Source organism: Amblyraja radiata, chromosome 16 (genome assembly GCF_010909765.2).
Source record: "Amblyraja radiata isolate CabotCenter1 chromosome 16, sAmbRad1.1.pri, whole genome shotgun sequence".
Classification (NCBI taxonomy): Eukaryota; Metazoa; Chordata; class Chondrichthyes; order Rajiformes; family Rajidae; genus Amblyraja; species Amblyraja radiata.
In genome coordinates, this window is record NC_045971.1 from 36,303,187 (window position 1) to 36,318,136 (window position 14,950).

Sequence of the window (14,950 nt, forward strand, 5' to 3'; positions counted from 1 at the left end):
ACTGATCAAAAACGCTTGAAGTGCAAGCATTAAAATCCATGTACAAGATGATGTGGATGAGGGATAGTCACAGGACTACTATAGCTCACAGATATGTGCCTCCTCAAGGGAGCAGTACCTAAATTAGACACAAAGTCCAGGAATAACTCAACAGAGGCAACATCTGTAGAAAAAAAGGATGGATGATGTTTCAGATCAGGATCCTTGTTCAACTGAGTTACTCCAGCACTTCTATCTTTGGTATAAACCAGCATCTGCAGTTTCACATTCTGCAGGAATACCTATTCAGTCCAACTGGTCTGTTCTACATTTCATTAACATCATCACTGACCTAATGTATACATTCACCCAGTTTATCATGAATCGATCCCCACTGTCTTGAAAATATTCTACGAGTCTGCATTGTCTACACTTTGACAAACATAGTTGCAAACACGCATGCTGTTGTCAGAGGAACAAAAATACTAATGCATTAAATGGGCAACCACTTATTTCTGACAAAATAAATTCCTCCTTTTCTCCTTCCCAAGGGAGCGTCCTTTAAATCTGAGGCCATGAACTCTACTCCTAGACTCTCCCACTAGTGGATGGGAAAATGAAGAACAACTAAACTGTTGGGTCCCAGTCACACAGGAGGCCTGGTCACATTCCCCAACACAATCGTAGCACTAAGCAGGGTTTTTGCTCACATTTAATTACAACGCAGACAGGAAGTGGTCAAGATGAGAGTTTTAGTAATATGTATGGAATAGAATAGATAGAAGATAGATATAATCTGTAGTGACACTGTTGCATTATAATCAAGAGTTCATGTGTTGTTGGCATCTTAAATAGCAGATCTCTTCTGATCTTGGTCACGGCTGAAAAAAATTGGTGGTACAGATCAGCAATGCCAACAACCTGTCATAACCAGAATGACAATGTTGCAAGGCTCCACATAAACTGTGACTCTGCACTATAACACATCATAAAAGGGTTGATTTACAAAAAAAGAATGGGAAGATTTATACAAAAGAAAATCTTCACATTTTTTCATATTTACAGATTTATTCCAAGAGGCTCCCTGCTATTTTTATTTCACTGCCAGTTACAACAGAATCCCTTAGCTGGTTGCAGAGATCTTTCCCTGTAATAGAGATTCACACAACAGCAAACAATGATGTCCTTACCGCTAGCTCCTGATTCTTCCCATCAAGCTTTTTCTCCAACACATCCACAAGTTGTGTCCTTTCTAATAATGCCTCTTCGCTTTCATGGAGTTTTTCCTTCAGGTTTTCCAGCAACTGAGGAAGTTAGCAAGTGATTAATACCTCCTAACAGATAAATCTGGGCAACATAGAATGGAAATCACACACACGCAACATTTGTAATTCAACTGCACCAATAGTTAGGTCTTCAATTCCAACTTGGTATTAAGATATTAAAATTAAAATTATCATTAATGAAATCAGAGGATGAAACCATGAATTCACATTCAATGGTTTAATGGTCCTTTATTGTCACGTGTACAGTGAAATATGATTTACCACACACATACCAAAAAATCAACAAGACACAAAACTACATAAAGATTAAACATAAACAGCCACCACAGCGTCGTGTGAGAATCCCTAGGGCACCCAGCATAAGCGGAGACCCACAGCCATCAGTTCAATGTCCGGGCCACACACACGCTCCTTCACCGACCGCTGTACTCTCTCTGCAGTCCCTGTTCGCCCAAAGTCAGAAAGCCGTCCACACTCGCACCAGATTCCAGGATCATTCCACTAACTAGAATGACAATGTTGCAAGGCTCTACATAAAATGTGAATCTGCACCATAACAGATCCTAAAAGGGGCGGTGCTGGACCTCCTGTTAGGAAATGAGACGGATCAGGTGGCAGAGGTATGCGTTGGGGAACAGTTCGGGACCAGTGATCACAATACCATTAGTTTCAATATAATTATGGAGAGGGTCAGAACTGGACCTAGGGTTGAGATTTTTGATTGGAGAAAGGCTAACTTTGAGGAGATGCGAAAGTATTTAAAAGGAGTAAATTGGGACTTTTTGTTTTATGGGAAAGATGTGGAAGAGAAATGGAGTACATTTAAAGGTGAAATTTTAAGAGTACAGAATCTTTATGTCCCTGTTCGGTTGAAAGGAAATAGTAAAAATCGGAAAGAGCCATGGTTTTCAAGGGAAATTGGACACTTGGTTCGGAAAAAGAGGGCGATCTACAATAATTATAGGCAGCATGGAGTAAATGAGGTGCTTGAGGAGTATAAAGAATGTAAAAAGAATCTTAAGAAAGAAATTAGAAAAGCTAAAAGATATGAGGTTGCTTTGGCAAGTAAGGTGAAAGTAAACCCAAAGGGTTTCTACAGCTATATTAATAGCAAAAGAATAACGAGGGATAAAATTGGTCCATTAGAGAGTCAGAGTGGACAGCTATCTGCAGAGCCAAAAGAGATGGGGGAGATATTGAACAATTTCTTTTCTTCGGTATTCACCAAGGAGAAGGGTATTGTATTATGTGAGGTAAGGGAAACAAGTAGAGTAGCTATGGAAACTATGAGATTCAAAGAAGAAGAAGTACTGACACTTTTGAGAAATATAAAAGTGGATGTCTCCAGGTCCGGACAGGATATTCCCAAGGACATTGAGGGAAGTTAGTGCAGAAATAGCATGACAGAAATATTTCAAATGTCATTAGAAACGGGAATAATGCCGGAGGATTGGCGTACTGCGCATGTTGTTCCATTGTTTAAAAAGGGGTCTAAAAGTAAACCTAGCAATTATAGACTTGTTAGTTTGACGTCAGTGGTGGGCAAATTAATGGAAAGGATACTTAGAGATAATATATATAAGCATCTGGATAAACAGGGTCTGATTAGGAACAGTCAACATGGATTTGTGCCTGGAAGGTCATGTTTGACTAATCTTCTTGAATTTTTTGAAGAGGTTACTCGGGAAATTGATGAGGGTAAAGGAGTGGATAGAAACATAGAAATTAGGTGCAGGAGTAGGCCATTCGGCCCTTCGAGCCATTCAATATGATCATGGCTGATCATCCAACTCAGTATCCCGTACCTGCCTTCTCTCCATACCCTCTGATCCCCTTAGCCACAAGGGCCACATCTAACTCCCTCTTAAATATAGCCAATGAACTGGCCTCGACTACCCTCTGTGGCAGAGAGTTCCAGAGATTCACCACTCTCTGTGTGAAAAAAGTTCTTCTCATCTCGGTTTTAAAGGATTTCCCCCTTATCCTTAAGCTGTGACCCCTTGTCCTGGACTTCCCCAACATCGGGAGCAATCTTCCTGCATCTAGCCTGTCCAACCCCTTAAGAATTTTATAAGTTTCTATAAGATCCCCTCTCAATCTCCTAAATTCTAGAGAGTATAAACCAAGTCTATCCAGTCTTTCTTCATAAGACAGTCCTGACATCCCAGGAATCAGTCTGGTGAACCTTCTCTGCACTCCCTCTAGGGCAATAATGTCCTTCCTCAGATTTGGAGACCAAAACTGTACGCAATACTCCAGGTGTGGTCTCACCAAGACCCTGTACAACTGCAGTAGAACCTCCCTGCTCCTATACTTAAATCCTTTTGCTATGAAAGCTAACATACCATTCACTTTCTTCACTGCCTGCTGCACCTGCATGCCTACTTTCAATGACTGGTGTACCATGACACCCAGGTCTCGCTGCATCTCCCCTTTTCCTAGTCGGCCACCATTTAGATAATAGTCTGCTTTCCTGTTTTTGCCACCAAAATGGATAACCTCACATTTATCCACATTATACTGCATCTGCCAAACATTTGCCCACACACCCAGCCTATCCAAGTCACCTTGCAGTCTCCTAGCATCCTCCTCACAGCTAACACTGCCCCCCAGCTTAGTGTCATCCGCAAACTTGGAGATATTGCCTTTAATTCCCTCATCCAGATCATTAATATATATTGTAAATAGCTGGGGTCCCAGCACTGAGCCTTGCGGTACCCCACTAGTCACTGCCTGCCATTGTGAAAAGGACCCGTTTACTCCTACTCTTTGCTTCCTGTTTGCCAGGCAGTTCTCTATCCACATCAATACTGAACCCCCAATGCCGTGTGCTTTAAGTTTGTATACTAATCTCTTATGTGGGACCTTGTCGAAAGCCTTCTGGAAGTCCAGATACACCACATCCACTGGTTCTCCACTATCCACGCTACTAGTTACATCCTCGAAAAATTCTATAAGATTCGTCAGACATGATTTACCTTTTGTAAATCCATGCTGACTTTGTCCAATGATTTCACCACTTTCCAAATGTGCTGCTATCCCATCTTTAATAACTGACTCTAGTAGTTTCCCCGCTACCGATATTAGACTAACTGGTCTGTAATTTCCCATTTTCTCTCTCCCTCCCTTCTTAAAAAGTGGGGTTATGTTTGCTACCCGCCAATCCTCAGGAACTACTCCAGAATCTAAAGAGTTTTGAAAGATTATTACTAATGCATCCACTATTTCTGGAGCTACTTCCTTAAGTACTCTGGGATGCAGCCTATCTGGCCCTGGGGATTTATCGGCCTTTAATCCATTCAATTTACCCAACATCACTTCCCGGCTAACCTGGATTTCACTCAATTCCTCCAACTCCTTTGACCCGCGGTCCCCTGCTATTTCCGGCAGATTATTTATGTCTTCCTTAGTGAAGACAGAACCAAAGTAGTTATTCAATTGGTCCGCCATATCCTTGTTCCCCATGATCAACTCACCTGTTTCTGACTGCAAGGGACCTACATTTGTTTTAACTAATCTCTTTCTTTTCACATATCTATAAAAACTTTTGCAGTCAGTTTTTATGTGCCCTGCCAGTTTTCTTTCATAATCTATTTTTCCTTTCCTAATTAAGCCCTTTGTCCTCCTCTGCTGGTCTCTGAATTTCTCCCAGTCCTCCGGTATGCTGCTTTTTCTGGCTAATTTGTACGCATCATCCTTCGCTTTGATACTATCCCTGATTTCCCTTGTTATCCACGGATGCACTACCTTCCCTGATTTATTCTTTTGCCAAACTGGGATGAACAATTTTTGTAGTTCATCCATGCAGTCTTTAAATGTCTTCCATTGCATATCCACCGTCAACCCTTTTAGAATTAATTGCCAGTCAATCTTGGCCAATTCACGTCTCATACCCTCAAAGTTACCTTTCTTTAAGTTCAGAACCATTGTTTCTGAATTAACAATGTCACTCTCCATCCTATTGAAGAACTCAACCATATTATGGTCACTCTTGCCCAAGGGGGCACGTACAACAAGACTGCTAACTAACCCTTCCTCATTACTCAATACCCAGTCTAAAATAGCCTGCTCTCTCGTTGGTTCCTCTACATGTTGATTTAGATAACTATCCCGCATACATTCCAAGAAATCCTCTTCCTCAGCACCCCTGCCAATTTGATTCACCCAATCTATATGTAGATTGAAGTCACCCATTATAACGGTTTTGCCTTTGTCGCACGCATTTCTAATTTCCTGTTTGATACCATCTCCAACTTCACTACTACTGTTAGGTGGCCTGTACACAACACCCACCAGCGTTTTCTGCCCCTTAGTGTTTCGCAGCTCTACCCATACCGATTCCACATCCTCCAAACTAATGTCCTTCCTTTCCATTGCGTTAATCTCCTCTCTAATCAGCAACACTACCCCACCTCCTTTTCCTTTCTCTCTATCCCTCCTGAATATTGAATATCCCTGGATGTTCAGCTCCCAGCCTTGGTCACCCTGGAACCATGTCTCCGTGATCCCAACTATATCATAGTCATTAATAGCTATCTGCACATTCAACTCATCCACCTTATTACGAATGCTCCTTGCATTGAGACACAAAGCCTTCAGGCTTGTTTTTACAACACTCTTACCCCTTATACAATTATGTTGAAAAGTGGCCCTTTTTGATTTTTGCCCTGGTTTTGTCTGCCTGCCACTTTTACTTTTCACCTTGCTACCTATTGCTTCTACCCTCATTTTACACCCCTCTGTCTCTACGCTCACACATTTAAGAAACCCTTTCCCTTTAACTCCATCCTCCACTATCCCATTCGACACCCCACCCCCCTTATTCAGTTTAAAACCACCCGTGTAGCAGTGGCAAACCTGCCTGCCAGAATGCTGGTCCCACACCTGTTAAGATGCAATCCGTCCCTTTTGTACAGTTCCCCCTTACCCCAAAACAGATCCCAGTGATCTAAGAATCTAAATCCCTGCCCCGTGCACCAGTTCCTCAGCCATACGTTCAGGTCCCGTATATCCCTGTTCCTGCTCTCGCCAGCACGAGGAACTGGAAGCAAACCGGAGATAACAACCCTGGAGGTCCTGCTTTTCAGCATTTTTCCGAGCTCTCTAAAGTCACGCTGCAGAATATTCATCCCCTTCTTTCCGACATCGTTTGTGCCGACATGCACTACCACTTCCGGATGTTCACCTTCGCCCTTGAGGATTTTCTGCACTCTGTCCGTGACATCCTGGATCCTGGCACCAGGAAGGCAGCACACCATCCTCGCATCCCGTCTGTTGCCGCAGAAACCCCTGTCCGTACCTCTCACAATGGAGTCTCCCACTACAATGGCGTTGCCTGCCTTAGGCCTTTTTGGTTTTGGCTCAACAGCCCTATTCGCATCACAAGCCAGTCCGCCGCCCAGTGTAAACACCTCTTCTGTCCCGACAGCTTCTAAGTGGGTGAACCTGTTCACAAGAGGTACAACACCCGGGGAAGTTGGCATTCCATGCTTCCCTCCCGTTCTCACTGTCTCCCACCTTCTCTCTTCCAGTAGCTTAGGTGTAACAATCGTACTGTAGGACTTGTCGAGGAACGACTCAGTTTCTCGGACGAACCGGAGGTCATCCACTTGCTTCTCAAGTTCCCCAACACGGCCCTTCAGGGGCTCTACCTGGATGCACTTCTCGCATTTGTAGCAGCCAGAGGCACCAGCGGTGTCCTTGACCTCCCACATACTGCAAGCATCGCACTGAATCAGCTTGCCTGACATCTCCTTCTTTCGTCTCTACCTCTCAAGCGTATTGCGTGGTCTCCTCTCCTCAGCCTCCTCGCCGAAGACTCTCAAGCCAAAGAATCACACTTTTCTCACAGGGCACTTCCCTCACAAGGCCGCTAACTCACTGCCGCTCGCTAAGAGCCGTCTTGCTTAAATTGACTGATAAATTGCCTGATTTACCAATTTACAAACCAAATTCCTCAGTTTTCAACTGTTTTCCCGGCACTGACTCACTTCTCTCCTCCCACTTGGGCTAGAGCCAATCAGTCGTATCTCTTGCTAATCTCCTGCTGCTGTTGCTCCCAAACCTACAGCAGTTCTAAGTAAAGTCTGCCTGTCCTTGGCCTCTACTTTAACTGTTAAAGTATATATGGACTTCAGTAAGGCCTTTGACAAGGTTCCTCATGGAAGGTTGGTTAAGAAGGTTCAATGGTTGGGTATTAATGGTGGAGTAGCAAGATGGATTCAACAGTGGCTGAATGGGAGATGCCAGAGAGTAATGGTGGATGGTTGTTTGTCAGGTTGGAGGCCAGTGACTAGTGGGGTGCCACAGGGATCTGTGTTGGGTCCACTGTTGTTTGTCATGTACATCAATGATCTGGATGATGGTGTGGTAAATTGAATTAGTAAGTATGCAGATGATACTAAGATAGGTGGGGTTGTGGATAATGAAGTAGATTTTCAAAGTCTACAGAGAGATGTATGCCAGTTGGAAGAGTGGGCTGAAAGATGGTAGATGGAGTTTAATGCTGATAAGTGTGAGGTGCTACATCTTGGCAGGACAAATCAAAATAGGACGTACATGGTAAATGGTAGGGAATTGAAGAATGTAGGTGAACAGAGGGATCTGGGAATAACTGTGCACAGCTCCCTGAAAGTGGAATCTCATGTAGATAGGGTGGTAAAGAAAGCTTTTGGTGTGCTGGCCTTTATAAATCAGAGCATTGAGTATAGAAGTTGGGATGTAATGTTAAAATTGTACAAGGCATTGGTGAGGACAATTCTGGAATATGGGGTACAATTTTGGTCGCCTAATTATAGGAAGGATGTCAACAAAATAGAGAGAGTACAGAGGAGATTTACTAGAATGTTGCCTGGGTTTCAGCAACTAAGTTACAGAGAAAGGTTGAACAAGTTAGGGCTTTATTCTTTGGAGCGCAGAAGGTTAAGGGGGGACTTGATAGAGGTCTTTAAAATGATGAGAGGGATAGACAGAGTTGACGTGGATAAGCTTTTCCCACTGAGAGTAGGGAAGATTCAAACAAGGGGACATGACGAGAATTAAGGGACTGAAGTTTAGGGGTAACATGAGGGGGAACTTCTTTACTCAGAGAGTGGTAGCTGTGTGGAATGAGCTTCCAGTGAAGGTGGTGGAGGCAGGTTCGTTTTTATCACTTAAAAATAAATTGGATAGTTATATGGACGGGAAAGGAATGGAGGATTATGGTCTGAGCGCAGGTATATGGGACTAGGGGAGAATACGTGTTCCGCACGGACTAGAAGGGGCGAGATGGCCTGTTTCCGTGCTGTAATTGTTATATGGTTATATGGTTGATCGGCTGATTTAGAAAAAAAGAATGGAAAGATTTATACAAAAGAAAATCTTCATATTTTTTCATGTTGATAAATGTGAGGTTATCCACTTTGGTGGCAAAAACAGGAAAGTAGACTGTTACCTGAATGGTGGTCGATTAGGAAAAGGGGAGATGCAACGAGACCTGGGTGTCATGGTACACCAGTCATTGAAAGTAGGCATGCAGGTGCAGCAGGCAGTGAAGAAAGCAAATGGTATGTTAGCATTCATAGCAAAAGGATTTGAGAAAAGGAGCAGGGAGCTTCTACTGCAGTTGTACAGGGTCTTGGTGAGACCACACCTGGAGTATTGCATACAGTTTTGGTCTATTAATCTGAGGAAGGACATTCTTGCCATAGAGGGAGTACAGAGAAAGTTCAGCAGACTGATTCCTGGGATGTCAGGACTTTCATATGAAGAAAGATTGGATAGACACGGCTTGTACTCACTAGAATTTAGAAGATTGAGGGGGGATCTTATAGAAACTTACAAAATTCTTAAGGGGTTGGACAGGCTAGATGCAGGAAGATTGTTCCCGATGTTGGGGAAGTCCAGAACAAGGGGTCACAGTTTAAGGATAAAGGGGAAATATTTTAGGAGTGGGATGAGAAAAACATTTTTTACACAGAGTGGTGAATCTCTGGAATTCTCTGCCACAGAATGTAGTTGAGGCCAGTTCATTGGCTATATTTAAGAAGGAGTTAGATGTGGCACTTGTGGCTAAAGGGATCAGGGAGTATGGAGAGAAAGCAGGTACAGAATACCGAGTTGGATGATCAGCCATGATCATATTGAATGGCGGTGCAGGCTCGAAGGGCCGAATGGCCTCCTCCCGCACCTATTTTCTATGTTTCTATTTACAGATTTATTCCAAGAGGCTCCCTGCTATTTTGATTTCACTGCCAGTTACAACAGAATCCCTTAGCTGGTTGCAGAGATCTTTCCCTGTAATAGACATTCACACAGCTGCAAACAATGATGTCCTTACCACTAGCTCCCGATAATTCCCATCAAGCTTTTTCTCCAACACATCCACAAGTTGCGTCTTTTCCAATAATACCTCTTCGTTTTCACGGAGTTTTACCTTGAGGTCTTCCAGCAACTGAGGAAGTTAACATGATTAATACCTCCTAACAGTGATAAAAACTGGGCAACATAGAATGGAAATCACACACATGCAACATTTGTAATTTAAATGCACCAATTCATCAATTCCACCTTGGTATTAAGACGTTAAAATTAAAATTATCATTAATGAAATCAGGGGATGAAATCATTAATTCACATTCAATGGTTTAATGGTCCTTTATTGTCACGTGTACTGAGGTACAGTGACATTTTTTTTTCCACACAGTCATATCAAAAAAGTAACAAGACACAAAACTACATAAAGATTAAACATAAACAGCCACCACAGCGGCGTGTGAGAATCCCTAGGGCACCCAGCATAAGCGGAGACCCACAGCCATCAGTTCAATGTCTGGGCCACACACACGCTCCTTCACCGACCGCTGAACTCTCTCTGCAGTCCCTGTCCGCCCAAAGTCAGAAAGCCGTCCACACTCGAACCAGACTCTAGGATCACTGCACTCACAGAAATCCCTCCGAATCCCCACCAGGGTAGGCAGCTCCTCCATCGTGGTTTTTGCAACCACATATTCCCCACTGTGATGGAAGGCGAATAACTTTTACCATCTTCCTCCTTTTCTCCCACGGTCGGGGCAATCGAAACACGGAGTTTTACCTTGAGGTCTTCCAGCAACTGAGGCGATCGGGGCGATCGAAACTCACGCAGTCGCCGATCAAAGGTCCTGCAGCTGGAGCTCCCGATGTTGATCCCTAACAAAGCTACCTCCGGCTCCACGATGTTTCGCCACAATGCCGGCGGAGATGCAATACGGAAAAAGTCGCACTTCCGTCGAGGGAAGAGTTAAAAAAAGTTTCTCCTTTCCCCAATCCCCCACTTCCCCCCACATAATACAAAACTAAAGATACGCTAACACATGCAAATAAAACAGACTAAAAACAAACAAAAGCAAAACTCACAGTCAAGGGGAGAATGTACAGACAGCACCCGTAATTGGGATGGAACCCGGGTCTCTGGCGCTGCAAGTGCTGCAAGGCAGCAACTCTACCGCTGCACCAGCGTGCCACCCAACACTGTGCCTCCTCACCCAACCTCTCAAAATTTGTCAGAAACTTGTATTCTTTAAGTTTACTCGATACATGCGACAATTAACTAAACTAAATCCCATCTGCATCTTCTCCTGCATAATTTCATCTTTACTATTATATAATAACAGGAAGCACTCCTCGAAAATTTGAACAATTTTCTGGAACCATTCCTTTGGCAAGGGAAGACTGAAAACATTTAGTCAGAACCTTAGCTGTTTCCACCCTTGCTTCTTTTAACTGGCTGGGAAACATTTCTGCCGGACCTGATGATCTGTCCACCTTCAGAGATGTGCGAAGGCATGCTTTCAATTTCCTTGAAAAGTTCCGACACACGACGTGAAACGGTTTAACAATAGTCTTTACTTTAGAAAACAAGAGGCATTGTTAATTGTTATTGTTAAAAAGAAAATTTGCAATATTTTGGACTGAATTTTCAGGCTTTAAAGTGAAATCCAACTGCAGAAATGCAAACACAAAGTACACATATCACTGTAATAGCTCACTCAGTGAGGGTAACAAATATTCAACTGGAATTGATGTTACCTTAAGCTGTTCATCTCTCCCGTGAAGCTGGGTTTCTTTGTCCAGAATTTGGTCTTTGAGCTGCACTATTTGCTGTTCATACTGAGCCAACTGCTCAGTTAAATCAGCCGCCGAATACTTACCTTTAGTCTTCTGGCAGCTCAGTGCCTGCAGAATAATTGGTCACCATTAATAACTGCATCATAGTGAATCAGACTTCAGAGAAAACAGTATTGAAATATTCAGTGTGAGAGGACACCTGAGATCCCGGAGAGAATCCACGCAGGTCACGGGGAGTCAAGTCAAGTCAAGTCAAGTCAAGTTTATTTGTCACACACATACGAGATGTGCAGTGAAATGAAAGTGGCAATGCTCGCGGACTTTTGTGCAAAAGACAAACAACCAAACAACCAAACAAATTATAAACACAATCATAACACACATTTTCTGCCGGACCTGATGAACCAAATTATAAACACAATCATAACACACACTTCTGCCGGACCTGATGATCTGTCCACCTTCAGAGATGTGCAAAGGCATGCTTTCAATTTCCTTGAAAGGTTCCGACACACGACGTGAAACGGTTTAACAATAGTCTTTGCTTTAGAAAACAAGAGGCATTGTTAATGGTACAAACTCTGTAGACAAGCACCTGTAGTCAGGATCGAACCCAGTTCCCTGACACTGTAAGGCAGCAACTCTACTGTTGCACCACCATTACTCCAGCAGTGTGCCCATTTTTGATATAAACCAGCATCTGCATTTCTTTGTATCTGTGATGCAAGTCAGATTTGCTAGTAATACTGGGAAAAGGGGAAGTGTCCTGCAGAGTTGCACACGTGAGGTGGGAGTGACCCTAGGAGCCGCGTGGACCCAATCCGCCCACTGACCGGAACGTGCCCCGGTTGGCTAGTCTCGCCCCACAGGCCTCCCAGGGGACCGAGGTGAAACCGGATGGCGAGGTCTGCCTGGGCTGAGGGAGCCTCAGCAGCGGTGGTGATGGAAGCCTCAGCAGCAATGGGAGCCTCAGCGGCAACGGGAGCCTCAGCAGCAACGGGAGCCTCAGCGGCAGTGGGGCCTCACGATCAACCCGCTATCAGCGTTCAATGATAGTGGGGGGGGGGGGGTAGGGGAAGACAATGGGGACCAGGCGTCCCCCCACTGCCGTGAAGAACAATGGGGATCCGGCGATGGGGGACTGCCATGTGGGACGGTGGTAGAACAATGTGGGTCCCGGTGTGGGAGAAATACTCTACATTTATAATTATCTACCCAGGGGATAAGCCTGCGTTTGTTTGTTTGTTCGTTCCGTTTAAGGCGTTGTGCACACGGCAGCCAGCCAACAGTCGCATGTCTTTTTCTTTATATTTTCACTTTTAATTTCAAGTTTTCGTGCACCTTGTGTGTTGTGACTGTTGGCAGACCAATTTCCCTCCGGGGATGAAGAACATTATATTGTATCGTATCGTAAGTGAAAACCAAGGATCAATTCAGGCCTCAGTGAGGGCCAATAGCTCTCTGATGACTGTGGGCGAGTAGTGATACGTTGGAGCAGAGGAGTTTAGAATTGGTGGTCAATACTGCCCACAAGGTAAGGTGTTATGATGAGCAGCTGACTCCTAGTACCAAGAGCTTGGGTCGTGCTCAGACCAATCCCCTTTATCTTGGAACAAACAGGATGCCCATCTTTTCCAGGGATGCTTTTACATTAGTGGCCCACCATTGCTCATCACTGCACAGGACAGGAAGAAAGTCATGAATGTCATAAACGTCCCAGGTTTACTTAGAGGAGAATGTATTTTTCAAGTAGTGAACCAGTCACATTACACAAATAAACATTTCTTGGCCTCAATATGCACAACCCATCTAATAAAAATTAGTCATGCCAATAACAAATAATAAAACATGAGAAATTTAATTTGAAACGGCTAACATTTACCAGAGGCAAAATATAACAGACAAATTAAGTTAAGCAAAGGAAAAGCATTTTCATGAAATATTTTTGCAATTGAAATCATAAGCAAGTGATTGTAGGCCACACATTATTTTATACAAGGAAAAACTAAATTCCAAAATATATCATGAATACAAATACAAATTTTGTAAATGTAAATGCAACAACAGGAAATTACAAAAATACTTACCCCCGCCGATGCAAGAGGCTTTTCATTTGCACAAATGCACCTCCACATGCTCTTATTTTAATGTGGCTGCAAAATAACCAAAATAATAATTAAATAGAATTGGTACAGAGCAGAGATTAGTTTTTTGGCGCCGACCTGTAGGGGGTATGGCTGCCTAGCCTGCAGCTGTCTGTTTTTCATTTCTTTTTTCTTATTTTTAGTTAGTTTAGTGTTTTGTTTTTAAGGAGTTCTAGCTTTTTTATGTGTGGGGAGGGAGGGGGGGGGGGAAACTAATTTTCAGGGTCCCTACCTGGTCGGAGATGCAGCTTTTCTCCGGGCTGCACTTTCGACTCGTCCTCGCGGCCTACCAGCGGGCCTGGAGCGGCATTTCCTGAGGGGACCGCCTGGAGCCTCGGCATCGGCGGCGGCGGCTGCGGAGCTGCGGGTCCGAGGAGCGAGGGGACCGGCCCGGAGCCTCGGCGGCGGCGGCATCGGCGGCGGCGGCACCAGGCATCGGCGGCGGCGGAGCTGCGGGTCTGAGGACGGCGGTGCAGCGCTGGAGCGCCATTGCGGGGCGGGCGGTGCCTTGCCTGGGTCACTGAGCTGGAACTCCGGTGTGCTGGGTCCGTTGCGGAGCTGCGGGTCTGAGGAGCGGCTGCGGGCGGCGGCGCTGAACTTTCCATCGGGAGCCTGGGATCTCTCGACGAGATCGCCAGTTGAGCTCCATTCGGCGCGGCCTTGTCGGCTCCGGAAGCCACGGTCTCGAATAGGGAGGCGGCTGTTCCAGGGTTCCCATGCCGCTGAGAGGATTCTCCCGACGCCGGAACCATCACCCGGCGAGGACGGCCTGGAACATCGGGCCTCCGTAGAGGCAACTGTGGAGGCCTCAATAGGCCCGACTATGGGTGGACATTGGGGATGGGACTGGACTCTGTGCCTTCCCCCATAATGGGAACCATTGTGGGGGGATGTTTTTATGTTAAAGCTATTTATTATTGTTATGTTTGTATTCTTTTTTATGTGCTGCATTGGCAAAAGGAATTTCACTACATTTAGGTGTATGTGACAATAAATCAACCTTTGAACCTTTGAACCGGGCATCATCCGTGGCACGGACATTGTGGGCCAAAGGGCCTGTTCCTGTGCTGGACTGTTCTATGGTATATGCTCTTGAGTTTACGTTTAGTTTGTTGTCACGTGTACCGAGGTACAGTGTAAAGCTTTTGTTGCATGCTGACCAGTCAGCAGAAGGACAATACACGTTTGCAATCGACCCATTTACAGCGCAAGGTAACCCCAGCAAAGTCTGATCAAGGATAGTCCAAGGGTCATCAAAGCGGTAGATAATAGTTCTGTACTAATGATGCGAATAATGAGATTAGCAAATGGCAGAGGGGTCCAATTGAAGAAAGTGGCACCCAATGCAAAGCAGATCAGTGGCAGATAATAAAGAGACATTAAAGTGAATGGAGAGGAGGAATTTCTTTAATCAGAGGGTGGTGAATCTGTCTAATTCATTGCCACTGAAGGATG

General features: G+C 44.6%; 1 protein-coding gene across 1 annotated transcript in view; it reads right to left on the bottom strand.

The window, feature by feature from the left end:
• Nucleotides 1-11,152, bottom strand: part of LOC116982269 (CAP-Gly domain-containing linker protein 1-like) — a 29,462-nt gene extending 18,310 nt beyond the window's left edge. The window contains exons 1-2 of the mRNA XM_033035545.1: nucleotides 10,977-11,152; nucleotides 1,170-1,283 (exon numbers count right to left, since the gene is read on the bottom strand). Of these exons, the coding sequence (XP_032891436.1) occupies nucleotides 1,170-1,283; nucleotides 10,977-11,021 (159 nt within the window). The 5' untranslated portion in view covers nucleotides 11,022-11,152. The remainder of the gene's footprint in view (nucleotides 1-1,169; nucleotides 1,284-10,976) is intronic.
• Between the last annotated feature and the right edge of the window lie 3,798 nt (nucleotides 11,153-14,950).